At 35.8% G+C, this 27,811-nt stretch overlaps 1 protein-coding gene across 1 annotated transcript in view; it reads left to right on the top strand.

Moving 5' to 3' along the window:
• Nucleotides 1-1,800: 1,800 nt before the first annotated feature.
• LOC124358042 (N-alpha-acetyltransferase 15, NatA auxiliary subunit) overlaps nucleotides 1,801-27,811 on the top strand; it is a 44,641-nt gene continuing 18,630 nt past the window's right edge. Inside the window, exons 1-5 of the mRNA XM_046810318.1 lie at nucleotides 1,801-1,959; nucleotides 13,083-13,167; nucleotides 13,796-14,058; nucleotides 16,434-16,574; nucleotides 26,000-26,144. Of these exons, the coding sequence (XP_046666274.1) occupies nucleotides 1,903-1,959; nucleotides 13,083-13,167; nucleotides 13,796-14,058; nucleotides 16,434-16,574; nucleotides 26,000-26,144 (691 nt within the window). The 5' untranslated portion in view covers nucleotides 1,801-1,902. The remainder of the gene's footprint in view (nucleotides 1,960-13,082; nucleotides 13,168-13,795; nucleotides 14,059-16,433; nucleotides 16,575-25,999; nucleotides 26,145-27,811) is intronic.

The raw sequence follows: 27,811 nt of genomic DNA, 5'->3' as shown, positions 1-27,811 counted from the left end.
TGTGTCCAATCTGAAAATATTTCAATGTTTTCAGTCTAAAGTGCTGAGAACAGTACTGCAATCTCCATGGTTAGTTACAAATGCGTTGATTCGCAGATACACTAGAATTTTATATGTATAGGACGTGATCTTACGCTACATAACTAAACTTGAATAACGTAAAAATAGTCTTGCTTTGAATTTACTTGACAATGTGAGCATGAGTATTGGCTTCAAAGGAAATACTTTCTTGATTTAAGTAATCGCTTATAAGTACTCCATGTTGATTAAGGTTAGGTTGGACGCTAATTTAATTGTGTTCAAATAAAAATGGTTAAACATGCGACGAAAATAATATTGTTCTACATATAACAAGGGAATACAAATAATATATAAAAGACTGCTTTATATTATGTGTATTATTACAAATAACTACTAGTCATACACATATAGTTATTAATTCACTGCAAAGGAATTCAATCATTGTTTGCAGGAACTTCAAATATTGAAACAAAAATATAAGAGTACAAATAATAAATAGGTACCAGAGCGATATCTATACAAGAGGATTAAGAACACTTGTTTGCATTCGAATGATAAAGAGTATTATGAATATGTTTTCTTTGGGCGACTGACTTCATAACGAAGAACTCAATACTGCGAGAGCAATGGTTCCCCTTTTTCAGAAGTTAGAAGTTAGAAGATGAAGGGAGGAGGCGCTATATACCGGTTGCATATAAGGTTTCTCGAGGATGTCCGTGACCAAGTAGCCTGAGAAACTCGCACATCAATTACTTGCAGCGACTGAGAGCAGTAAGTAATACCGTTGTGATGGGTTTGTAAATAAATCTATATCAGACAGGAGACTTAGGTTGCAACAAACATTACTTTTGTGTAATAATAACAATGAAGAAAATTACAAAACAGTAAAGCAACAGCTGAGCAACGCATGAAGATATATTGGTATTGGATTGAATAATTGTATCACCAGACATTGTTATGGTTATGCACTCATAAGATTGAATATACAATATAATACAAAGAATGTAGTACATAAAAGTGAGATAATTCTCACAAGGCATCGCAAGATAAAGTCCCATTTTTTCTGAATCATTGATATTTATATTTAAAGTGTTAAAGCTGAGATTCGAGCTACCATAACTTGAGGTGCTACATCCATCAACGAAACGACCATACAAACTAATTTCAATCAAGCAGTGCTAACTCTTCCAATTTAACTTTAGCAAAAATTTCACTATGATATGACTAGGACGAACTATTAGAATTAATTTTTGCCTAGCAAGTGACTTTATAACAAGACAGTGCTATTGCAGAATACGGCGTCTGCCGTATTATTGTTTTATATAGCTTGCTTTTTGATGTTGATTGAGATGGTGATTTGGTGCATGGTCCTGTTGTACAGTCCCGATATTGAAAGAATGTTTTATAGGTCACATATAATATGTTAGGAAATAAAATCAATATACGTATAAAGTATTACGGCTAACCTGAACAAATTTGTAACAGAATAATTAGATATAGTAAAACATACGAACATTTTTTTTTTGTTCCAGTTTATTGATACCATACATTATGTATAATATTGTTTGTTTTTTAACTCCATTTTTTCTGATTTTAGGTTGATAAATGCTACAAGAAATGTATTAGAGTAAAACTAAGAGTTTTTATGTACATAAAATTACCGTACTTAAAATTACAGTCTAATTTAAATTAATACAAAAAATAATATTTAGTTGCGCCAAAAATAAAGTAAATGATTTGCAGAACACCAAACTTGATATCAGGCGCAGCAGTCGGCTGGTCACGTGATGTGACTCCATTTTGGGTATCAGCCACGAGGTTTTGTCAAGAAAATTATTTTGGCATACTCCGGTGTTATTGTGGTTACTGAAAATTGCTAAAATGCCTTCTAGCAATCCGTTACCCCCTAAAGAAAATTCTCTTTTCAAACGAATATTGGTAAGTTACTATTTTGCCTTATTGAAACATTGTACAAGACTAGCACAAATTCAATACTCGTAAGGCCTTAGGACTCCTCCATCATTTTAGTTTGAAACATAACCCCATTTATCAAACCTGAAATGAAGTTCATGAGTAAGAATTGAGTGAACAAATTGATAATTTGAGCTTTATATTCATTTTAGTAGTATCAAACAACAAATAATAACTAAACCTAAACTTATATTAATTTTTAATCTGTAGGCCTACTAAGTTTTAAATAATTTTGTCAACTTAATCAATAATAAGTCTAAACCAAACTAAATATTTGACCAATGAGTTGATAGATTTTAAAATTTAGATTGATAGTCTACTTATTTTATTTTCTAGAACATAGACTTTATTAATCAGTTTAGTTTTAGTTCATATGACTATAACTATGTTGAAAAATAAATGGAAATTTTGAATTTAAACTGATAATTTCAAGTTACAAGATAGGCTACTCAATAGTTTTCATTGTTCACTTCAAAGTAAACTTGGATAGGCTATGTCTACATGGATTTATAAAGGTCTTGCTAGTTTTCTCATGTCTTCAGTTGTATTTTATCTAGTAGAATATGTCCTGATATTAAAATATGGGCTACTTAGTATTTGTGAACAAAATGAGTTTCTATGAAAAGCAAGAGACTTAAACTTAAATTCCCCGGCTTGTATGTCTTCAGTCCTCTGTTAAGCCAAATGTGATATAAGCCTATTAATTTTGATGCTGTATGGAATTAACCCAAGAACTTTCAACTCTATTTACAGGCCACTTATCCAGGTTTTGGTTATTTCATGAAAGTTATTTTATGAAAAATACAAGAAATACTAATTTGATTATCCATTGTCATATTTACCATTTTTTTCACTAAAATCTGTATTTTTTACTATGTATACTTTTACAAGTAGAATTCTTTTTGGTTTTTTAAATTTGATTTTTTTTTTGTTTTAGGGGGGTTGGACAATACCTATGGAAGTGTTATATTTGTACTAAATCAAAATTCCCAACTATATGAATTATTAATAAATTTCTCTAGTTTCAAAAAATATAAAGTTTGATAGACTTATTCAGTACAATTTTATTTTTATATTGATAAAACTTTAAACAGAGCACTTTATGAAAAATGGACTTTACCCTGGTAACATACTAGCCTATATTACAGCATATCACATCAATGTTTGCCATAACAAGTACAAAATTATGTAGCATAAACTCATCATATTCATGAATCCAGAAAGCGTAAATTTTCTGACATGTAAAACTTTAAACTTTATATCAAATTAAGAAGCGATGTTCAAGTTTTCTTCTCATTTGGAAAAATATAAGGTACTTTCTGATTAAACGGAGGCTACCAAAAATAAATAGGATTCAGCAACTTTGAGTGGGCAGTTAACACAGTAAATACTGTGGAACATGTTTGTACCCATTTATCACGTTATAGGAATTTCTGCTCCGACAGTCAAAACAGTTTATACTTAACCTAACTCTGTAGCTCATTGTTATGTTTGTTTTCGTACTGTACACTTGTTCTAGTGATTTGTAGGTAGTACAATGAGTAATGTTACTTTGATTTGGGATTTACCAAAGAGTGAGGAAGAAGCTGTATCGTTTTTACAGAGTAAAGGATGTTTGCCATCGCTTAAACAATGTGTCATTGGTCAATGAAATTGTATTTTACTGTTAATAATCCATTTTGGCAATGTAACACTAGACTGTGTTAAAAAAAAATCGGACTTCATGTGGATACATGGCTTTCTCTCAGTAGACTGCCATTTGTGACAATGGTCCGATTTCTATATTGTTGGTGCGAACAATTAACAGCCATCTTCGTGCGAAAAACAGTTGGAAGTGTCACCAAACTACTGTTAATTGGAAAAATTATACAGTAGAACTTGGATAATTCAAATCTCAAGGAACCAATAAAAAAAATTCGAATTAAAAAAGTTAAGAATTAAAGGCTTAAAATAATGACACTTCACATCTTTGCTGAAAACCTTTATTGAAAATATTATGAATGGTTGTAAATGTATGTTTTTCTGTGCATTTCTATTAAGCAAAGTATGGTAAAACAGTGCAAAATTAAATCATGAACTATCTAAAAAATACACAATTACAGTATATGTTTATGAATAAAAGAAAACAAGTTGAATGGTGATAAGGAACATTATGCAGTACAATATTATTTAATTTTTTCGAAAGAAGTCGGAAATCTTCACTTGTTTTCTAAAGTTAAGTCTTTCAGAAGTGACAAAAGATTCTGCCTTATTCAATGAATTGAAAATAGTCTCACTTACGTCAATTTTACTTAAAAAAAAAGTCTAAGTTCCATGATGTGATGTGCTGCATCGGCCGCACTCGGAACGTTTTTCCGCCCTAACTGATGACTTGCCGTCTTCGTCACCCGATGCCATGTCGCCATCTTGTTTATTGTTGAGCACTTCAGCGATGATCTCCTCGTCTGTTATCTCACCACATACTGCAACATCTTCATCCACGTTGACAAAATCTTCAATCGAAATGGCAGGGTCAGTAATGACGTCCTCCCAGCCCTCAACTGAAGGTACCGCTTCCGCTATAATGTCGTTGGTTTTTCGGCGTCGTCCTCCTTTTTTACAAAACCAACTTTTTTAAAGCAATGTTTGATCGTTTCGGGCATTACTTTGTCTCAAGCTTTCTTGCACATGCGAGAGGCTTGAAGAATGTCTAACTTGATTTTTAGGGCGTCACAATCTTCAGTCAGTATGTACTCAACCAATAAATGTCTGTAAAACTGTTTTAGATTTTTTATGATCCCCTGGTCCATAGGCTGGACAACCGAAGTCATATTGGCAGGGAAAAAAATTACTTTAACATTTTCCATTACTGGAATTGTGTTGTGCGCAGTACAGTTGTCAATAACAAGATAACTTTTCGTTTTTCTGGTGAGGAGTGGAGTGGGTGGGGGTGGAGTGGTCTTGCAGGCAGCGCAGCTTGTGCCAGTCGCGATGAGTCACGTCTACAAAACTATAGGAGCAGAAGCCTAGGGCCGAGCCGGCCGGCCAGTCGGGAGGGTGGCTAGATCTGTGTCCAATGGCCTTAAAGCAAGTGCCTTGCGATTAGAAAGAGTGCAGCGTCTTTTCGCGAATCTTTCCACTTTAAAATCGGCATCGGGTTCGAATAAAAAGTTCGAATTATCCAAAATAAACTTCGAATTAACCACGATATTTTTGCATTACTTATATAGAAAATGCTAGGGACCAATATAAATATTCGAATTAAAGAAGTTTTCGAATTATAGAAGTTCGAATTAGCCAGGTTCCACTGTATTAGAGAAATTTGCATTTTGTCTGTTGAACGGAAAAATCAAGGTAAGATTGGTGGGGATGGTAAAATCGTTGAAATAGAGGAAGGTTTGTATACTAAACGTAAAAACAATAATGGCCAGGTTCTACCCCAAAGATGTTTGATGCTGGATAACTGGAGACTTTTTGGTTACAGTCCCCAATTGAAATGCTAAAACATTGTTTTAGCAGATACAACTATACATCGAACTGGGCTCAACAATTATATCCGATTGTTTGAAACGTTATAAAAAATAGGATCTAGAAAAAGCAGGCTATGAACATTTAAAAATGAACCGTACGTACAATTTTGTGGACCCAGATACAGATGTACACACACAGCATGTCAGGGCACGGCTCGCCATCATTTCGATTCCTATCTTCCCGAATACATGTGGTGCTCGGCGGCTGTTAACAAAGCTTTTGTTACACTTATCCCCGACGAAAGCTTTGAGTTTTGGAAAACTGAAATATAAATGTGTGTTTATAATTTTAAATACTTAATGAAGGTATAGTTTTTGTGTTCATAATCGAATTTTACTCAGAAAGTACCAAATAAAATTTTATCTATCCACTAAACACATTCTGTATTGTGAACAAATTGTTATAAGAATGTATTTACAAGATTGTACAATAATAAACCCAGTTGCGATTGGCGCACTGAGATCTTACATTAGGCTTAATCAGATTCACCACCGCTGTCATGGTTACTGGTTCACTTTCTAAGACTCTTATATCACTAGTTTGATCTAAATTGTTCCCATCCATTCCAAATACATATAAATTTGGTAAAATCCAACTAACTTTTATTATAAGAGAAATAAAACTTCCTAAAATACTAACTTTACACTCCAAACCTAGGCCTATGTAGTACATTATGAAACCTGTTTATTTTGAAACAAAACGCCAATTATTTGTTTCACTTTATCATTCCTGTGAAAGAGAAATACTTTTCAAAACATGTTTATACTACTGGACTAAATAATAACTTCAAACAATATTATATACTTGCAACAAAAAACATGAACAAAACTAACCAGTACGTGAACAACAGCAAAGAAATGACAAGAATGAAAATTAAATATGATAGTCTGGCACTTTGGGATTATACCGACCACGCCCAGACATGAATCGTTATTTGACATTTTGCTTCTACTGATTACTAGATTAGCGTAGAACAATATTTCGTCAATATAAAACAGGAATTGTCTTATCGCAAACCCCTTCCCATCCTCAGACAGAGGTCAAAGTCGAGCGGTCTAGTAGGTAACGTGATTGCAGAGTCTCGCCGCCTGTTCAGCTGGTGCGTCGCTTTGTTGTACTTCCGTGTTTTACCCCCTACATTTCTCCAAACACAAAAATTCAACAAAACAAACATTACCAAACAAAAACTAAACTCTTTATTGAAAAAAACACACAAAATGTATTCTTGATCACACTCCACCACTCAAAATGCGAGTGCCTCCGGCCATCAGCGCGGGGCAGCACCGTGCTGATGTCAATGAATGAAAAACATCCCTCGAGGTAGCACCTATCAGTAAAATATCAAATTCTAGAGGGGCATATATTGAGTTAATACATTCCTGTAACCTGTTACCGAGGTAGCGTTTTGTTGTTTGTCAATAACTATTTCAAAATAATGTGTTGAATTGTTACGTTCCTGTCACTTCTTACCTTGTAGCATGTTAATTTACGAATATTTAACTGACTGCAATGTAACATAGACTGATAAACTAATAATTTTATAAATTGGTTAGTTCAAATTTAACTAAATAACACAGTTATTGAGTACTACAAAGTCCTTATCTACTATTTGTTATTAGGCTCTATTCATATGTACCTACATTAAATATAAAAAGTTAAAGATAACCTTAAGCGCTCATTTGACCTGAGCTTGAATTTGGATACTATCTCGAGGGATGTTTTTCGTGTAGGGTGGAGTACTACGAAGTCCTTATCTACTACTTGTTATAAGGCTCTATACTTACGTATGTATAGTAAAGATTATAAGTTAAAGATAGCCTTAAAATGCGTTATACACAGTGGTTATACACACGTTTTATTTGTGTTGGACACTTTTATCCTTCAAAGTAACAAGAAGTAAGTAAATGTTATAGTGTTTTGTTTGTTATATTTTATAAATACACATATCCTAGATTGTTATTTATTAATTTGATATGCAACGTAATTAAAATATAACGTAATTTGGTTTAAGTAGTTGTAGAGGGTATTCTTTACTCATGAATATCGATGATTTGATATTGTCGGATCACTTGAGTGTTAGACGCTTATTATACTGCAAGCAACCAAGTGATACTGATTAATTAAAAAATGAATTAACTTGTATCATCTTGTAGTCTATCAACTGTAAACACATTCAGTTAGGCTAATAATTATAATATTTTACATTTTAATAAGTGACTTTGTTGAATTCAAAATGACAGCTAACTTAGAAAATTTCATGAAATGGTTTAAGCCCTCCATCTGTTAGACGACTAGTGACTAAAAATGTGGATCTTTTCCGTTATGTGTCAGCAATTTCTATTTATTGTCTATGAGGCAAAACTGAGTGGAATTCACTTTGTAATGGAAGAATAGGTATTTTTAGATAATACAAACTGCCGACAGTAGTTATAACCGGTTGGACTTTGCCCGTCTGGACAAGATAACGAGGCGGCGCGATAACGGAGCCACGGTAGCGGTGCAGTCAGTTCCTGCTCTTGCCTGTGCGTGTATTGTTGTCCTGTTTAGTCGTCTTAGTGTGTTTTAATGCTGTGTAATGAATACATAATGACACATAACGGAAAAGATCCAAAAATGTTTCTGCAATGTTGAAAGATTAGTTACTGGTCGATTTTGCAGCATATATTCTATTTGATATCAGTGAAATTAATGGTCAGAGTTGTACATAACTATGGTGTGCGTTACTCAAATACTGCATGTTCAAATCTAAAACGTTTAGTAAGCAGTTTAATATTTTAGGAAATTTATTTATTGTTTTTCAATTGGTTATTTCTTTTCAATGGAGAGTGTGAGTTTGATGTGTGATCGTATGTTGTATTTAAATCAGTAAACTGACAGAATAACAGGATTTGAAATATTTTCCATCGTTATGGTTACAAAAGTTATAGCACAATGTTTCGAGGATTGGAATATATTCCCTTTGTCAGTTGGGGGAGGTATTAGTACATAAAAAATAAAGAATATAAGGAAGAAAGAAGGGAAAGAAAAGGATTCAAACATACCCAAAACTCCAAGCAGCTTTTGGGAATGTTTGAACAGATATAAAAATAGAGCTTTACTATATTATATAATATGAAAATACGAGGGCTGTTTTTTTTTCAACTTCCGATGTGGTATAAAAATAAAACTAGGGAGAGTAATTAAATAAATTTATTATCAAAAGTTAGGTACATTATTAGTTACTTTTCAACATAATCGCCATTTAAGTTGAGGCATTTTTCATACCTGGGTACAAGCTTCTTAATACCTTCTTCATAGAAGTTTGCCGCCAGTGATTTGAGATGGGTTTTCACGGCGTCTCGCAGCGCGTCGTCTGTTCGGAAGCTCTGTCCTCCTAGCATCTTCTTCAGTTCCGGGAAAAGGTGATAGTCACTCGGCGCTAAGTCAGGACTATACGCCGGATGGTCAAGAACATCCCATTTAAAACCGTCAAGAAGACGCTTTGTCAAAGCAGCACTGTGAGGACAGGCGTTGTCATGAATGAGCACTACTCCCGATGAAAGCATTCCTCTCCTTTTGTTCTGGATAGCTCTCCGCAAACGTTGTAACGTACCGCAGTATCCTTCCGCATTGATTGTGGTACCTGGCTCTAAAAACTCAACAAGCAATACACCTTTTTGATCCCAAAACACGGTGGCCATAATCTTTTTGTTGTTGAAAGTTTTTTTGAATTTTTTCGGTTTGTTTGGAGAGTTTGAATGCATCCATTGTTGGGACTGCTGTTTCGTTTCTGGGGTGTCGTACAGAACCCATGTCTCATCTCCTGTCACGATTTTGATCAAAAAATCTTCGCCATCAGCTTCATAACGGTTCAGAAAGGACGTTGCTGACGCCATTCGCCGAGCTTTGTGGTCATCAGACAACATCTTTAGCACCCATCGCGCACAAAGTTTTTTGTAGCCTAACTTGTCAGTTACGATAGAGTATAGGGCTGACCTTGAAATCTCAGGAAATTGATTGGATAGCTCTGTAATCGTAAACCTTCGATTGCTTCTTACACTTTGGTCAACGAGGTCTTCGTTTGCGACCGACTTTCGTCCTTGGCCCCCTTCATCATGAATGTCAACTTGTCCATCTTTAAATTTCCTACACCAATCACGCACTGCACTGTCACTCATAAAGCTTTCACCGTATACTCATTCCATTCTACGGTGAATTTCTGCTGCAGATAACCCTTCAGCTTGCAAGAAACGAATGACACTTCTCAACTCACACTTGGCGGGAGATTCTATCATGGTAGCCATGTTTATGTGTCGCTAGATAAATTGGAAATGGCGTCAGCCGTCCGAAAATGAGTGAGGTTGTAGTGGGAGAGGTGCGCAGTCGACTGCCGCGCATTGCTGGCCGATACCGCTCGCCCAGCCATCTAGCGGCACGATTGGAAGTTGAAAAAAAAAACAGCCCTCGTATCTGTAACGTAATTAGGTTTGTCATTTTGGTCTTGTATTGTTTGGTAGTTTAGATAATCAGGAATATTAATGATTCTGTTGTTATGGTGGTCGCTTATCGTACTTCAGTGAATGGTGTTATGATTTTTTTTAGCCAATTTATTATGTTTATAGAAAGTTATAAGTACAGTATATTTGTTTGTGTTACTTTTAAATTTGTTTTGATTAACACTGGTAGGACGAGATTCACATTACAAAACTATTTCAATCATCTTCCTGAACTAAACAATATAAGGTTTAATGACATAAACGAAATAGTAGAACATTGCAAGTGGAGACACTTTTCTTGCACAGTAGGAGTTGGAGTTATGACTAGATGAGTCAAGTTGTGTTTCCCAGCTCACAGTAATGGTTTTAGTGGTAGTTACAATCCTGAGGGATGTTTTGTCGATAATAGTTATCAGCGCGGGGCACCACTGGTGGTGTTGCTGTAGCTATGCTGATGGCTGGAGATACTTTTGTCAACTCCGTATGAAGTTGTATTCTCAGGTGGTCACTGTAATAAACAATACTCTCGTTCTTTTGAACCAAAACTTCCTGTAGGTAATTCAGTACCTTGCTATTATCAGGAAGTAACTAATTTTGGAAGAGTTTTTCATAACGGAGACCTAATAAGACTACACTGTTAGAACTAACAGACATTATTTGACGTACTCTGAAAATTAAATGTCATTATAACGATCGGTTCTTGTTTTATGCCTCCGATGTCTGTGAGAAGGAGGCTGCTCTGTCCCTATTTACTATTTGTTATTAGACTATATGAGTAGGTAAATACATACCTAGATATTATAAATATAAAAATTGAACGAGGGCTCACGTGACATGAGCTTGAATTTAGGTACTATCTCGAGGGATATTTTTCTTCGTTCTTTTTATAATGATATGTAATTTTCTCAGTCAAATAAAGTCTGTTCTATCTAATGATGTCGTCTCTTAAGTCCAAAGTAAGAACAGTTTTATTTTGTAAGTAAGAAAAATTCCAAATTTAGTGGTCTGCAGATAATACTAAAGTACGAAAAAGAATTAATCTAAAAATAGGTATTAGCTGAAGGTGATATTTCTGGAAGAGTTTCTTACTGGGGGGGGGGGGAACCTAAAAATAAATTATTATAAGGAAAACCAACTTATTCTGAAAATTATATTGATCGCCTCTTATTGGCTGTCTTCCAAAAGTAAGTGAAGTCAAGGACAAGGTGATGTCTCTGTCCCTATCTACTATTTGTTAGCTTATCTAAATAGGGAAATACATATGTACATATTACTAATCCCAAAACTTACACTATATACTGTCAATATCAAATGGATTTTTGTTATTACATTGAAAGTATGAATTCTTGGCTGTTTAGTAAAATTTATGCTGTGCAAATTTATTTTATTTAAACTTAACAACATGATTTATAATTTTGTGAACATATCAGCATTTTTACATTTATTATTTTTTCAATAAAAAAATATTTAATTTAGTAGTAAGTAGTGGCCATTGTCCTGCCGCATAGAATTATATGGTTAAATGAGTTTGTAATATTTTAGCTCTCAAGAGTTGGTTGGTAAAACGTTGATGCAATGGGTACTCTTTCACATTTTATATTTTAGCTGATAATTTGCTATTATATTCACATATGTTATATAGATCTTCCTCCTCATAGTATAGTTCACTTTAATTTATGATTTATGACATCATGAAATTCTATATGTTAGTGTATTTTGCTCACAATTTAAGAGCAATTTTGAAGTGTGTTCGAGATGAATAAACAAACAGACCTATTTATATTATTATTAGAGTTTTAGTTTGAAGTTTTCTGTTTCTTAAATCCTTTCTTTTCTTGTCAGTCTCGATTTCATGGCTGGCAGTGCAATATGTAGGAGGCTTTCATAACTTCATTCTTATCCGAGGTCACTGTGTCTCAGTTATCTGTGGCTTGAGTTATCCAAACAATTTTATGAAAGTTCTGATTAATGTTCGAATTGGGTCAGATGTGAATCAGATAAAGTGTGACTATTAGTTGTATACTGATGTTACTCACTGAATAAGTATTTTGTAAATATACATCACATGTTGGCTTGAGCCTAATTGTTGTTTAACTCTCAATAAAAAAGTAAATATGTCGCTTTAATCATTTAAATTTGTTGTCGGAGCCAATACTTCTTTTTAGATTTTTATTTTTACATGAAAGTGCTACATCTAAAATCTTTTTTCGTCACCATTTCCACCAGACAAGTAATAGTCGGATGGTTCAGATTGATTGGTAGACTAAATATGCCATCCACTGTGTGTCCCCCCATTAAAGAAGACTGATCTAGACAAGATAACCACACAGCTTCAAATTGGTTGCAACTCTATTTCAACCCCTGTTGATGTTAACTTTTTTTTGAAATTACATCTGATTTGACCTGTATGTCATGAGACATATTTTTGTCAAATTCCGTCTCTAGTATATTGGGAAATTGGAAAAACAATAATACAGTTCTTGTAAGGGTTACAACCCCATTTCAACCCCTGTTGGTGGTTGATCTTCATGACAAATTTTTCATTTGTCTGTTGAGAACATTATACATTTGGGTCAAATTTCCTTGTTGCAATACAAAATACAGTTCTTCTATGGCTTATAACCCCATTTTAACCTCTGTGGATGATTGATTTTAATGCTTGATCACTTTTTATAATTTTATGGGATTCATGAGGAAAATTTGATAAAATCAAAAATTATAGTTCTTCAAGGAGTTACAATCCCATTTAACCCTAATGGGTGGTTAATTTTCATTAAAACGTTTCATTTTTGTGAAGAGAGCATAAGATGAGTGTGTGTCAAATTTCATATTTCTGGGACGTCTAAAGTTGAGAAACAAAATATAGTTGTTGTAGTTGTTGCAACCCCATCTTAACCCCAACGGATTTTCGATATTTATGAAAATGCTTTGGTCTTTCTTTTTACGTCAATAGGCATATGTGTGCCAAATTTTAACTTTCTGGGATATTTTGAGCTTGTTGCAGTATTAGTGATAAGGTTGTAAGTGAGGGATTTGCCTCGTTATATAATTATATAGAGATTAGCATTTCTTAGTTTGATTATAAAATGTGTTTTGTTGTTTCAGAAATGTTATGAACAAAAGCAATATAAAAATGGGTTGAAGTTTGCTAAACAAATCCTTTCAAATCCAAAATTTTCTGAACATGGAGGTAAGTGCAATTTAATTTAATTGTATATTAAAAACAAAACTAATATGATTTTAAATATATATTTAATACATTATGTAATATAATTTATTCATTAAACATTTATTTAAATATAGTGTGTAAATTTGAAGGAAAAGTAAGTTACTAAGCGTAAAGATAAATATTTTGAAGAAGTCCTTACAAATAATGTTTTTAAAGATTTATTAATTGTAAAAACTGTGAAATGTTTTAAAATTTGTTTGAATTAGGATTAGAAATTACATTCTCTCTTACTCTAAGGGGGTAAAAATTCATTGCCTTAGATAAAGTTAACTTCCTCTTTCTTCATCAATGATTAATTAATTCAGGGTACGTATTACAATGTACATGGTATTATTTATTACTGTTGGTATTATTTAAAAAAATTCTTCAGTGCTGCACAAAAATTTAGATGTTTTCATATTTGTCATAAAAAATATGTGAACCAAATCTACCTTAACCAAAAATTTGAATATTTGTGTTAAGGTAGAATAATTGTGATTTATATGTATTTTCTATTTTTGGGAAGGTTTTAAAATCTATTTATGTAATTTCTATTAATTTTCTTTTTATGATTTCTATTTAACACCATATTCAATCGTGAACTTTTCAGAAACGCTGGCAATGAAAGGTTTGACTTTGAATTGCCTGGGTCGGAAGGAGGAAGCGTATGAGTATGTCCGCCGGGGACTACGCAATGACTTGCGCTCGCACGTGTGCTGGCACGTCTACGGACTGCTGCAGCGATCAGACAAGAAGTATGACGAGGCTATCAAGTGTTACCGCAATGCGCTTAAGTGGGAGAAGGACAACATCCAGATCCTGCGTGACTTGTCACTGTTACAGATTCAGATGAGAGACCTCGAAGGATACAGAGTGAGTGAAAGTAATAAGAATGGTTACAATAGTTATTAGGGGTATTGTGACAACACTTGACTTGTGTGGCAGTTTTATTTGTAAACACCGAGCACTTTGTTGAATTGTCTTCTCACTTGTAGCTAGTGTTAAAGCTGAGTGGCAGATTATATTTAAAAATTAAATTTATCACCTTATGGTATATTCAGCAACATATCTGTAAAATTAAAATGTACCGATACAGTTTAGTCATAAACATAATTTCATCAATCAATGTATAATAATTTCTGGAACGCTAAAATGGTCCTCCTAACCACAACTTTAAGCTCACTGATTTGACTATGAGGTAGCCAACCCACGCAATGTCCCATCGAGTAATACAATAGATGATATTCTTTATTTTAAATTTCTTAACGAAATACAATAGTTTGAAGACTCTTGGAGCAATTGGAAAAACTTATAAATATTACTAAATGTAAAGAATACACAACATTTCCAATTTATTTATTTTTCGGGCTTTGGAACATAAGTCTGATGGACACAGAGATTAAGTGATCTTTGAGACACTTGCAGCTTGCAGGTTGTAAATACCAAATGTACTTTTCTAGATAATTTGTCTTTGGAATATAAGTCTGAAGGATGTAGAGATTAAGTGATCTTTGACACGGTTGCAGGTTGTAAATACCAGATGTACTTTTCTAGATAATTTGTCTTTGGAACATAAGTCTGAAGGACGTAGAGATTAAGTGATCTTTGAGACACTTTGCAGGTTGTAAATACCAAATGTACTTTTCTAGATAATTTGTCTTTGGAACATAAGTCTGAAGGACGTAGAGATTAAGTGATCTTTGACACGGTTGCAGGTTGTAAATACCAGATGTACTATTTCTAGATAATTTGTCTTTGGAACATAAGTCTGATGGACGTAGAGATTAAGTGAACTTTGAAACACTTTCAGGTTGTAAACACCAACTGTACTTTTCTATATAATTAGTCTTCGGAACATCCTTTTGATGGACTTGGAGATTAAGTGATTTTTGAGGTAAAAATAAAGAGTAAAAATAGTTGTATGTAAGTTCCCGTATCCTTGTCAAAAGGTTGGATTTTAAAAATAAAAACTTTATCACTTGTTAAGTCTTATCTCACCATCTACATTAAATTTGAACTTTTCACATTTATTTTACTTGTTTAGTCAATATTATGGGACAAAAATTAAAATATCTTAATTCATTCCAGTTGTTTTGAATAAATATTTTAAATGTTAATAAGGTTAAAACTTAAAATATTGTGAGAGTGGATGTGTTATTAAAATTTTAAAATTTATAACATCAAATATTGAATGAGAAAATTAAACAAATATTTCTTTTTCTCTACGACGTAACAAGTACAATATAACGTGACAAGTTATGCAAAGTAGGCCTAATGAATGGTATTGAAAATGGTTTCGAACTAGTAATTCTTTTTTAAAACACATTCAGAAAGGCAGATGATAATGCAAGAATTTTTGTACATAGGTTTGTAAAGGTGTCATTGTATTTTCATGAATTATAAATCCAGTTGTGATTAATATAACAACAAGAATATCCAAAATTCTTGTGAGAATTTTTGAACCTGCTACTCAATATCTTTGTCGTTCAATACCAGCTCAGGCCAACAGAGAGAGTATTGCGAATTTGTTTTTTCATGTTTTATCACCTTGTCAAGAAGTATTTTTATTTAACAACAGTTTCAGAGATCAATCAACAGAGTAATTTATAGAATAAATATTTTTGTTGTTTAGGACACAAGGTATCAGCTGTTTATACTCAGGCCAACAGAGAGAGTATTGAGAATTTTTTTCATGTTTTATCACCTTGTCAAGAAGTATTTTTATTTAACAACAGTTTCAGAGATCAATCAACAGAGTAATTTAGAGAATATTTTTGTTGTTCAGGACACAAGGTATCAGCTGTTTATACTCAGGCCAACAGAGAGAGTATTGAGAATTTTTTTCATGTTTTATCACCTTGTCAAGAAGTATTTTTATTTAACAACAGTTTCAGAGATCAATCAACAGAGTAATTTAGAGAATAAATATTTTTGTTGTTTAGGACACAAGGTATCAGCTGTTTATACTCAGGCCAACAGAGAGAGTATTGAGAATTTTTTTCATGTTTTATCACCTTGTCAAGAAGTATTTTTATTTAACAACAGTTTCAGAGATCAATCAACAGAGTAATTTAGAGAATATTTTTGTTGTTCAGGACACAAGGTATCAGCTGTTTATACTCAGGCCAACAGAGAGAGTATTGAGAATTTTTTTCATGTTTTATCACCTTGTTAAGAAGTATTTTTATTTAACAACAGTTTCAGAGATCAATCAACAGAGTAATTTAGAGAATATTTTTGTTGTTCAGGACACAAGGTATCAGCTGTTTATGCTCAGGCCAACACAGAGAGTGTCATGGATTGGTTTTGCGATGTCCTATCATCTCCTCAAGGATTACGAAATGGCTGTTAAAATATTGGATTCATTCAGGAAAACTCTATTTAGTCAGGTGAGTACTGAGTTTTAGAAATGTGATGTGTATCTAGAAAGTAAGTATAGTACTATATTTCTTGTTTTGACTGTATCGCTACACTACTTTCTAATTTCTTAATAAAAGGAACACTAAACCACTTTATATTAAACATTAGATAGAGTTTTCAGTTGTGGAGTGTCACGAAAAATTAACAAAAGAAGAGCTTATTTAAAAAATACGATGCTCAATGATGCTGCTGGTGACAACAATAGATCAGTTCATTTAGGAGCAGTTTGATGTAAAATCATTTGATTTCTCTTTTCACATGTATTGAAGCTCGATTGTAAGCATTTTGAAACTGATGTACATGAAAAACATACAGGTATGGTGGTAATCACTGGCAGGTTGAAGGTGAGGAGAAGTTAGTCACTTGCTACACTGTGGACTCAGTGGTAGAAACTGTGTGAGCTGTAGCAACATTCTAATTGTGTAGCACTCATTGTAGAGGATTTCACCAATCATTTGGAGGCACCCCCCAAAATAGCATACAGGCTATGGTTGTAATCACTGGCAGGTTGAAGGTGAGGAGAAGTTTAGTCACTTGGCTGTAAACACTGGTGGACTCGAGTGGTAGAAACTGTGTGAGCTGTAGCCAATTTCTAATTGTGATAGCACTCATTGTAGAGGATTCACAAACATTGGAGGTCAATATAGCATTCCTGGTATGGTTGATAATCACGTGGCAGGTATGAAGGTGTGGGAGAAGTTTGTCACTTGCATACCACTGGTGGACTCAGTAGTAGAAAACTGTGTAGCTGTAGCAACTTTCTTAATGTGTGGCACTCATTGTAGAGGATTCATCACAATTCATGTGGAGGCAGAAATAGCATTTAGCAAGGTTATGGTGATAATCACTTGGCAGGTTGAAGGTGAGGGAGAAGGTAGTCACTTGCTACACTGTGGTCTCAGTAGTAGAATCTGTGTGAGCTGAGCAACATTTCTAATTGTGTGGCAATCATTGTAGAGTGATTCCACAATTCTTTGGAGGCAAAATAGCTTACAGGTATGGTGATAACTCACTTTGGCAGGTTGACAGGTGTGGGTGAAGTTAGTCACTTGCTAACAGCGTGTGGACTCAGTAGTAGAAAAAACTGTGTGAGCAGTAATGCAACTTTTTATTGTGTGGCACTCATTGTAGGGAGGATTCACCAATCTTTGGAGGCATATTAGCATTCAGGTATGTGATAATCACTGGCAGGTTTTGAAGAGTGGAGAAGTTAGTCACTTCTACAGACTGTGGAATCTCAGTGGTTAGAAACTGTTGTGAGCTGTAGCCAACTTTCTAATTGTGTGGCACTCAATTGTAGAGGAGTTCACAATCTTTTGGAGTAAAAAATAGCATACAGGTATAGGTGATATCACTGGCAGGTTTGAAGGGTGTGGTGAAGTTAAGTCACTTGCTAACACTGTGGACTCAAGTATGTAGAGAACTGTGTGAGCTGTAGCAACTTTCTAATTGTGTGGCACTCCAATTGTAGAGGATTCAACAATCTTGGAGTGCAACAATAGCATTACAGGTATTATGGTGTATAATCTACTGGCAGGTTGAAGGTGAGGAGAAGTTATAGTCACTTGCTACACTGTTGGACTCAGTGAGTAGAAATTGATGGGAGTGAGGCTGTAGCAGACTTTCTAATTGTGTAGGCACTCATTGTAGAGGGATTCACAATCTTTGGAGGCCTAAAATAGCATACAGGTATGGGTTGATAAATCACTAGGGAGGTTTTGAAGGTGAGGAGATGTAGTCACTTGCCTACACTGTGGACTCAGTGGTAGAAACGTGTGTGAGCTGTTGCCCAAATTTCTAAATTGTGTGGCACTCATTGTAGAGGATTCTACAATCATTTTGGAGGCAAAATAGCATATCAGGTATGGTGATAATTCACCTGGCAGGTTGAAGGTGAGGAAGAAGTTAGTTACAATTGCTTACACATGTGGACTCAGTGGTAGAAACTGTCGGTGAGCTTGTATGCAAACTTTCTAAATTGTGTAACTACTCATTGTAGAGGATTCACAATCTTTTGAGGCAAAATAGCTGTATACAGGTTTGGTGATAATCACTGGCAGGTTGAAGGTGAGGAGAAGTTTAGTCACTTTGCTACACGTGTTGGACTCAGTGGTAGAAATTGCGTCGTGTGAGCATGTAGCAACTTTCTAATTGTGTGGCACTCATTGTAGAGGATATCCACAATCTTGTGGAGGCAAAAATTAGCCATACAGGCCTATGGTGATAAATCACTGGCTAGGTTGAAGGTGAGGACGAAGTTAGTCACTTGCTTAAACACTGTGGATCTCAGTGGTAGAAATTGTGTGATGCTGTATGCAACTTTCTAATTGTGTGGCAACTCATTGTAGAGATTCACAAATCCTTTTGGAGGCAAAATTAGCATTACAGGGTATGGTGATAATCACGTGGCAGGATTTGAAGGTTGAGGAGAAGTTACGTCACTTGCTTAACACTGTGGAATCAGTGGTAGAAACTGTGTGAGCTTGTAGCAACTTTTCTAATTGTGTGGCACTTCATATGTAGAGGTATTCACAATCTTTTGGAGGCAAAATAGCATACAGGTATGGTGATAATCACTGGCAGGTTGAAGGTGAGGAGAAAGTTAGTCACTTGCTAACACACTGTAGGGACCTCCAGTTGGTTATGAAACTGTGTGAGCTGTAGCAACTTTTCTATATTGTGGTATGTTAGATGTGGCAATCTTTTGTAGCAGGATACACAATCTTTGGAGGCAAAATATGCCATTACAGGTATGGTGATAAATCACCTGGCCAGGGTTTGAAGGTGAGGAGATGTTAGTCAGCTTGCTACACTGTGGACTCAGTAGGTAGATAACTCGTGCTGAGCCGTAGCAACTTTCTAATGGTGTGGCACTCATTGTAGTGGATTCCACAATCTTTGGAGGCAAAATAGCATACAGGTATGGTGATAATCACTGGCAGGTTGTAGGGTGTGGAAGAAGGTTAGTCACGTTGCTACACTGGTGGACTCGGTCAGTAGTAGAAACTGTGTGATACTGCTTAGCAAACATTTCTAAATTTGTGTGGCACTCATTGTAGAGGATTCCAACAATCTTTGGAGGGCAAAATAGCATACAGGTATGGTGATAATCACTGGCAGGTTTGAAGGTTGTCGGAGAAGTTAGTCACTGTGCTACACTGTGGATTCTCATTGTGGTACGAAACTGTGTGAGCTGTAGCAAACTTTCTAATTTGTGTGGCTCTCATTGTTAGAGGATTCACAAACATTTGGAGGGCTAATATAGCATACAGGTATGGTGATAATCACTGGCAGGTGTAGGTGTGGAGAAGTTAGTCCCACTTGCCTACACTGTGGATCTCAGTAGTAGAAACTGTTGCTCGTGTGAGCTGGGGGGGCTTGATAAGCACGCTTTTCCTAATTTGTGTGGCAATCCATTGTAGAGGGATTCCACTAATCTTTGGAGGCAAAACAAAACTTAGCTTACAGGTATGGTGATAATCACTGGCATGCAGGTTGAAGGTGAGGTGAAGTTTTGTCACTTGCTACACTGTGGAGCTCAGTGGTAGAAATTGTGTGAGTCATGTAGCAACTTTTCTAATTGTGTGGCACTCATTGTAGAGATTCACAATCTTTGGAGAGCAAAATAGCATACAGGTATGGTGAATAATCCACTGGCAGGTTGAAGGTGAGGAGAAGTTAGTCACTTGATACACTGTGGACTCAGTAGGTAGAATACCATGTGTTGTGAGCTGTAGCAACTTTCTAATTGTGTTGGCATCATTGTAGAGGATTCAACAATCTCTTGGAGGCAAAATAGCATACAGGTTATGGTGGATAATCAACTGGCAGGTTTGAAGGGTGATGGAAGGTGAAAAAAGGTGAGAAGTTTAGTCCCTTGAACTACAACTGTGGACTCAGTGGTATGAAAACTGTGTGACGCTGTAGCCAACTTTCTAATTTGTGTAGCACTCATTGAGAGGATTCACAATCTTTGGAGGCAAAATTAGCATACAGGTATGGTGATAATCACTGGCAGGTTGTAAGGTGAGGAGAAGTTAGATCACTTGCTTACACTGTGGACTCAGTAGGTAGAAATTTGATGTGAGCTGTAGCAACTTTTCCTAATTGTGTTGGCACTCATTGTAGGAGGATTCCACAATCTTTGGAGGCAAAAATAGACATACAGGTTATGGTGATAATCACTGGCAGGTTGAAGGTGAGGAGAAGATGTAGTCACTTGCTACACTGTGGACTCAGTGGTAGGAAATTGCTGTGAGCTGTAGCAACTTTCTAAATTGGTGTGGAAATCATTGTATAGGATTCGACAATCTTTGGATGGCAAAATATTAGCATACATGGTATGGGTGATAATCACTGGCAGGTTGATAGGTCTGAAGGAGAATGTTAGGTCACTTGCTACACTGTTGGACTCAGTGGTAGAATACGTGCTGTGAGCTGTAGCAACTTTTTCTAATTGTGTGTGCCACTTCATTGTAGAGGATTCACAATTTCTTTGGAGGCCAAAATAGCATACTAGGTTGTTCGAATAATCAACTGGGCAGGTTGAAGGTGAGCGAGATGTTAGTCACTTGATACACTGTGGACTCAGTGGTAGAAACTGTGTGAGCTGTAGCAACATTCTAATTGTGTGGCCACTCATTGGTAAGAATTCACAATCTTTTGGAGGCAAAATAGCATATCAGGTATGGTGATAATCACTGGCAGGTTGAAGGTGAGGAGAAGGTTAGTCACTTGCTACATACATCTGTGTGGAATCAGTGTAGTAGATAACTGTGTGAGCTGTAAGCAACTTTCTAATTGTGTGGCACTTCATTGTAGAGGCATTCACAATTCTTTGGAGGCAAATTAGAATACCAGGTATGGTGATAATCACTGGGCAGGATGTAAGGTGAGGAGAAGTTAGTCACTTGCTACACTGTGGGACTCTGTGGTAGAAATGTAGTGTGAGCTTGTAGCAAACTTTCTAATTGTGTGGCACTCATTGTAGCAGGATTTCTACACATCAGTTTGGACGGCAAAATATGCATACAAAGGTATGGTGATAATTCACTGGCAGGTTGAAGGTGAGGAGCGAAGTTAGTCACTTGCCTGCTACACACTGTGGTACTCCAGTGGGTAGAAACTGTGTGAGCTGTAGCATACTTTCTAATTGTGTGGCACTCATTGTAGTGGAATTCACAATCTTTGGTCGGGCAAAATATGCATACAGGTATGGTGATAATTCACTGGCAGGATTGAAGGTGAGGAGAAGTTAGTCACTTGCTACAACTTGTGGACTCAGTAGGTAGAAAAAAACGTTGTGTGAGCTGTAGCAACTTTCTAATTGTGTAGCACTCATTGTAAGAGGATTCACAATCGTTTGGCGAGGCAAAATAGCATACAGGTATGGTGGATAAAATCACTGGCAGGTTGAAGGTGAGGAGAAGTTAAGGTCACTTGCTTACACTGTTGGACTCAGTGTTGTAGAAAACTAGTGGTGAGCCTGGTAGCAATACATTTCTAAATTGTGTTGGCAACTCATTTGTAGAGGATTCACAATCTTTGGAGGCAAAAATAGAATAGAATAGAATTAATGCTTTATTTCTGAACATCAAGTACAGAGAATGGTGTCAAGTATGTTGAGGTTAAACAATTCAATATTGGATGAATATACAATGTTATCATGTTCTTAAGTTAAGTCCACTGTCTTTGGTCTTGTCAAGAAACTCTTCGATTGAGTAGACTGGATTATCTGTCAACCAGGAGCTCAATCTGTGTTTCAGCGCTTCGCCTGTCAGTAGCTTGAAGTCAGCAGGGAGATGGTTGTAGAGTTTAGCCCCGATGAATGATGGTTTTCTTTCATAAAGAGCTGTCCTATGTCTCGCAACGGGGATTCTTGATGAATGTCTAGTGTCATGAAAATGTAATCTTGTTTCTTTTGGGAGTCCTAATTTATCAACATGGAGTATGACTGCCTGTATGTAAATTGAGATTACTGTTTTAATTTTGAGGTTTTTAAATTCTTCTCGGCAACTGTCTCGTGCTTTTAGGTTTGCTATGGATCTTATAGCTGACTTCTGGATGGTGAGTATACGATTTAAGTTGGTAGTTGATGTGCCACCCCATACTACTATACCATACCTCAAGTATGTCTCAAATAAAGCAAAGTATGCCATCTTTGCTGCTTCTATGTTGCTGATGCATTTAATTCTTCTTATTACATAGAGAGCAGAGTTGAGTTTCTTGCACAGGATGTCAACATGTGGGCCCCATGTCAAATTTGAGTCTAGAGTGAGACCCAAAAGGTCAGTTTGGTCTGCAAGGTCAATATCAGGAAGGGCCGGGATTTGTTCACCTCTTCTGCTGAAATTGATCTGTTTTGTTTTAGAAGGGTTTGCTACCAAGTTATTTGTAAGGCAGTAGTCGTATGTCATGTTTAGGGCAATGTATGCACTGATGCTGATGTCCTCTGGTGTGTCTCCTTTCAGTAAAAGGGTTGTGTCATCTGCGTACATCACCACCGAACTGTAGTCCTTGATGTAATCAGGGAAGTCGTATGTCAAAAGTATAAAAAGTACAGGCCCAAGCACCGATCCTTGTGGTACTCCTCTTTCAATCGAACGTAACTTTGATTTTACTGTTCGAGTAACACCATTTTCCATGTAACTGAGCTCTACCAGTTGACTCCGTCCTCTGAGATAGCTTTCAAACCAGTGTTTAGCAGTTTCCTGGACCCCTAGTGCCTCTAACTTATCAAGAATGATATCATGGCTAAGGCAGTCGAACGCTTTTGAGTAGTCAAGGAGAACAGCAGTGGTGTATTTGCCTTTGTCAATGTGATCAATAATAAATTCTACTAGGTATGTTAAGGCTGTGGCTGTAGATCTACCCTTTAAAAAACCATGTTGGCAGTTAGTGAGGAGGTCAAGTTGTGTCAAATGGTCTATGAGTCTCTTCAGGACGATTTTCTCAAAGATTTTGGAAAAGGTGGGAATTATTGAAATGGGGCGATAGTTACTGAGGTTGGTTGAGACTCCTTTCTTCAGTTTTGGGTACACTTTTGATACTTTGAGAGCCGAGGGGAAAATGCCGCTTTTGAAGGATTTGTTGATAACATCAACAAGAGGAGCAATGATTGTTTCAGCACAGTGTTTTACTAGCTTAGCAGAGATTTCATCTAGACCGCTGGAGGTTTTATTCTTCAGGGAGGAGATGATTTCTTCAACTTCCCTCGCAGTTGTGTCTGTTAGAATAAGCTTTGTCTGTGTTAGCCTAGGCCTAGGTGTTGTGACTCTAGTAGATGGTTGATTTAGGTTGCTAGCTGCTCTTAATGTGTCCTCTGCGATGTTTGAGAAATAGGTGTTGAGTTCTTCTACAATGTCTTCAGGTTTTTCTATGGTTTTCCCTTCAGTAATTAATTTGATGAGTGGATTGTTCTTCTCCCCTCTTTTTGTAGCCCTCTCAGAGTTCACTATCTCCCAAGCTGCTTTGGATTTATTGCTGGACTGCTGTATATGGTTTGCTGCACTCTCTTGTCTTAATTTCCTCAGTCTTAGGTCATATTGCTTCTTTTTACTAGCCATGGCAGATCTGTTTCTCTCTAGCCCTGTCAATTCATACATACGAAGCAACTGAAGATAGTCCTGCTTTAGTTGGGTAATTTCTATGTCATTGTAGTTAACATAGGTTTTGCTTTTTCTCTGCCTAAGTTTCTTTAGTGGACATGCAGCATTTATTTCCATAGTCATAGTATTTAGAAGATTGTTATAGGCTTCATCGGCTGATATCGTTGAGTAGACTTCGGTCCACATTTGTTGTGCAAGGCCAAGTTTAAGGTGGTTAAGTGTATTAACATTTATTTGTCTTCTGATTTGGGATGTCTGTCTTGGTTGCTCGGTGGTAATATCTAGCACACAAAGTTGTCCTTTGTGATAGCATACAGGTATTGTGATAGTCACTGGCAGGTTGAAGGTGTGGAGAAGTTAGTCACTTGCTACACTGTGGACTCAGTGGTAGAAACTGTGTGAGCTGTAGCAACCTTATAATTGTGTAGCACTCATTGTAGAGGATTCACAATCTTTGGAGGCAAAATAACATACAACCATGGAATATTTACAACTATTGTTCAATAACAATCCTTCAAAATGCAATTTTTGAAATCAAAATTGTTCATTGCATACATACAGTATGGAGTTTATTGTGATATTGAATATGAACTAACCTGTAATCAAATGACAGCTTATAATAAAAATAAAAATAAATAATCATTTAGCAATATTTATCTAGGAACTTTAATAACACTAAAATTAATACATTAAACTGAAAACAATCATTTTTTTATTTAATTATAAAAATAAATGTTGTGGACAGTATGAGTCTACAGCTGCAACACTTGTACTAGACAATAGTTAACCCTCCGAGTGCCACATACCCACTCCCTTAGTGCCACAGCTCTTTTGGCGTTTTTACAGTTCCTCTTTTTAAAAAACCGTATAAAATACAATTTTTATTTAAATTGTACATGTGATATATATTAATATATTCACAAAACAATACGTAATAAAAGAAGTATAACAGTATTGTAATTACCCTCTGTCTGTTCAGGTATGTAGCCCTCCGAAATAAAAAAAGTTTCAAAATGTTGTCATGTCCTAACATCCACTACTCAAGATTTCACTATTTACACAAAAACACAGTTTCAAAACAGCCATATTATTCCAAATTTAATAAGTTTTACAAATTTGTTTATATTTAAACTAAAAACCAAACTATAAAATGAAAAAAGTCACAAGTATATACACAATTTTTTTCTCTCAGGCCTAAGAGGTCTCCAGAAATGTTCTAATAAGTGGAAACATTCCCTGTGCACACCTGTATTACAGCCAGGGCACCAAAATCTGCTTCGGCCTTTCTTTTTGCTTTCGCAAACTGTGCACTGGCGTAATTTGACCCTAGCTTAAAAGTTCATTAGGGTCCGGTTTGTACTCTTCACCACTGCCACCTGAAAAATCATGAAGTGAAATGTCTGAAGGTATATCACTAGATACATATTCATCTAAAACATAACAAATTTAACTTGAATGTTCCAAAGTATCACAATCCATGTTTGTAAAATCACGCAACACCGCAGTCAGTTGTCAGCAGTACACAGTTGTAACGTGTCATCAAAATAAAGTATGACGTAATGCACTGCCTCCACAATTATGCATTGTCGCAATTATATGTACTATAACAAATCATCTTTCAAATGATATCAAATTTGACTATTTTGCTGCCATTTTAATATGAATATAATACAAAGCGCTGTTATATACTCGTGGGCACGACTTTGGCTGTCATAATAGACATTTATTAGTCACGGCTACGACGAAAAATGCTTGGAGGGTTAATGTCGAGTGTGGTTGTGTTGCAGGGTGCGTATGACTACGAGCACAGTGAACTGCTTCTGTACCAGAACATGGTGATTCAGGAGTCTGGGGCTCTGGAAGATGCACTCAAGCACCTTGAAGAATTTCATCTAGAAATCTGTGATAAACTCTCCATTAAAGAAACTTGGGGTGAGTCACTAACGGTGGATTTTGCTTTAATTTATCCATTTATATATTTGAATATTTATGGTCAAATAATCATTACTGACGCTTTTATATCAGCTTGACTGCCATATGTCCCTCCTCTCTACTAATTGAGAATGCATATCTGTCCAGGCTGTATTGAGCTTATCAAAATAAGTTAACCAGTTTATCAGATTTATAACAATGATTAGGGATAGGTACCATAATTTCAAAATGATTCAGATATTGATTCCAATATTTTCTTTTTGATTCTTAACTCTTTGCGGTCGTCACCTATTTCACATTGGTGGCCATGAGATGTTCTCTGCCTCAGGTCAGTTAGACATGACCACGTCCTGTCCCTCAGCTTAGTGGCTGTTGGTATTTTGCTTTTCAGATCACCAGGCCACTTAGTGTGGCTCATTATATTGCACAGTTTTAAATTCGATCCTTATCCAGTTGTGGCTGGAAAGTCTTCCAGCCTCTCGGCCAAATAAGTAACTAAATGAATATTTCTCTCTTTACAGCACATACCGTAGTACATATCGTTCAGAATTATGTTTTATCTGACTCTCAGTGTCACTCTGCTATAGTGTATCCTATTTACTTATTAATATACTAGTGCATTTGGTGGAGACGAAGCTCAAAATATGGAAACGAGATTATACAAGGTGGTATGAGAAAGTTCCCGGATCAGATCTACCTATAACGTAAACAGATTAACCTATAACTTTAATTGCATATTACTTGGTTAGTTAAATAACCCATCGATTAAATTTAAACCTTGAAGCTAATAAACTTTATAAATTATTTGAGAATTTATTTTAAATCTCAGTAATTTAAAGAGCCGAAGGTAAAATATTGATATTTGAATCCCAGTAAAAGTGATGACGTACACGGTTAGGCAAGCAACGAGTGGAGATGTGGAACACAGCCGGCCACTGAGTGTGACAACCAGACAGGACAAGCACCTGAGATTAAATCTGAGCTGAGCGAGAAATAAGTTGGGCCAAATTTATGATCTCCCGGTCTCAAAGGGTTATAAATTATTTATGAGGCTTGTTTTATAAAGTGCCAATTTGTTATTTTACTGGCAGTTGGTACTCCGCACTCGCATACTGTCTACTTTCACCTGTTAGCAAGCCACAGACACTATTACAACAAGAAGATTTGATTGTGTTTACATCTGTTTATCCGCATTTAAAATGCCTCTGTTAATATTCTTTGTTAATCCAGCCGACTGTGAAGTATGCACTGTTATTTCTTTTCATAGCTCCAAAGTCGTGAAAGCAGTTGAAATTCACTGTCAGTTGTTCAATTGTGAAGTGTTCGGACAAGACATTATGATAGATCGACATGCAAATAGGTTAAGCTTTTAAACATGGCCGAAAGAATGTTGATGGTGAGAAATGTAGTGGACGGCTCTGTGATCACTGATAAATTATTGCGGAGACTGAATTTGTTTATTATCAAAGGACTTTCCATGTTTCAAGAAGTGTTCTCTTTGCATGTCAGTGCCTGACCACTTAAGGCAAAACAAATTCAAGATCTCATCACAACATTCGACTGGGAAAAATTTGATAATAGTCCATACATACTAATTCCATTTATCATTGACTTACAACTAGAGAAGCATCTTGGAGTTCATTGCTGCAATGACAAATATATTGTTT

This window comes from Homalodisca vitripennis, chromosome 3, assembly GCF_021130785.1.
Source record: "Homalodisca vitripennis isolate AUS2020 chromosome 3, UT_GWSS_2.1, whole genome shotgun sequence".
Lineage (NCBI taxonomy): Eukaryota > Metazoa > Arthropoda > Insecta > Hemiptera > Cicadellidae > Homalodisca > Homalodisca vitripennis.
The sequence above is the reverse complement of the archived record's forward strand: the minus strand, read 5'-3'. Positions and strand labels throughout refer to the sequence as shown.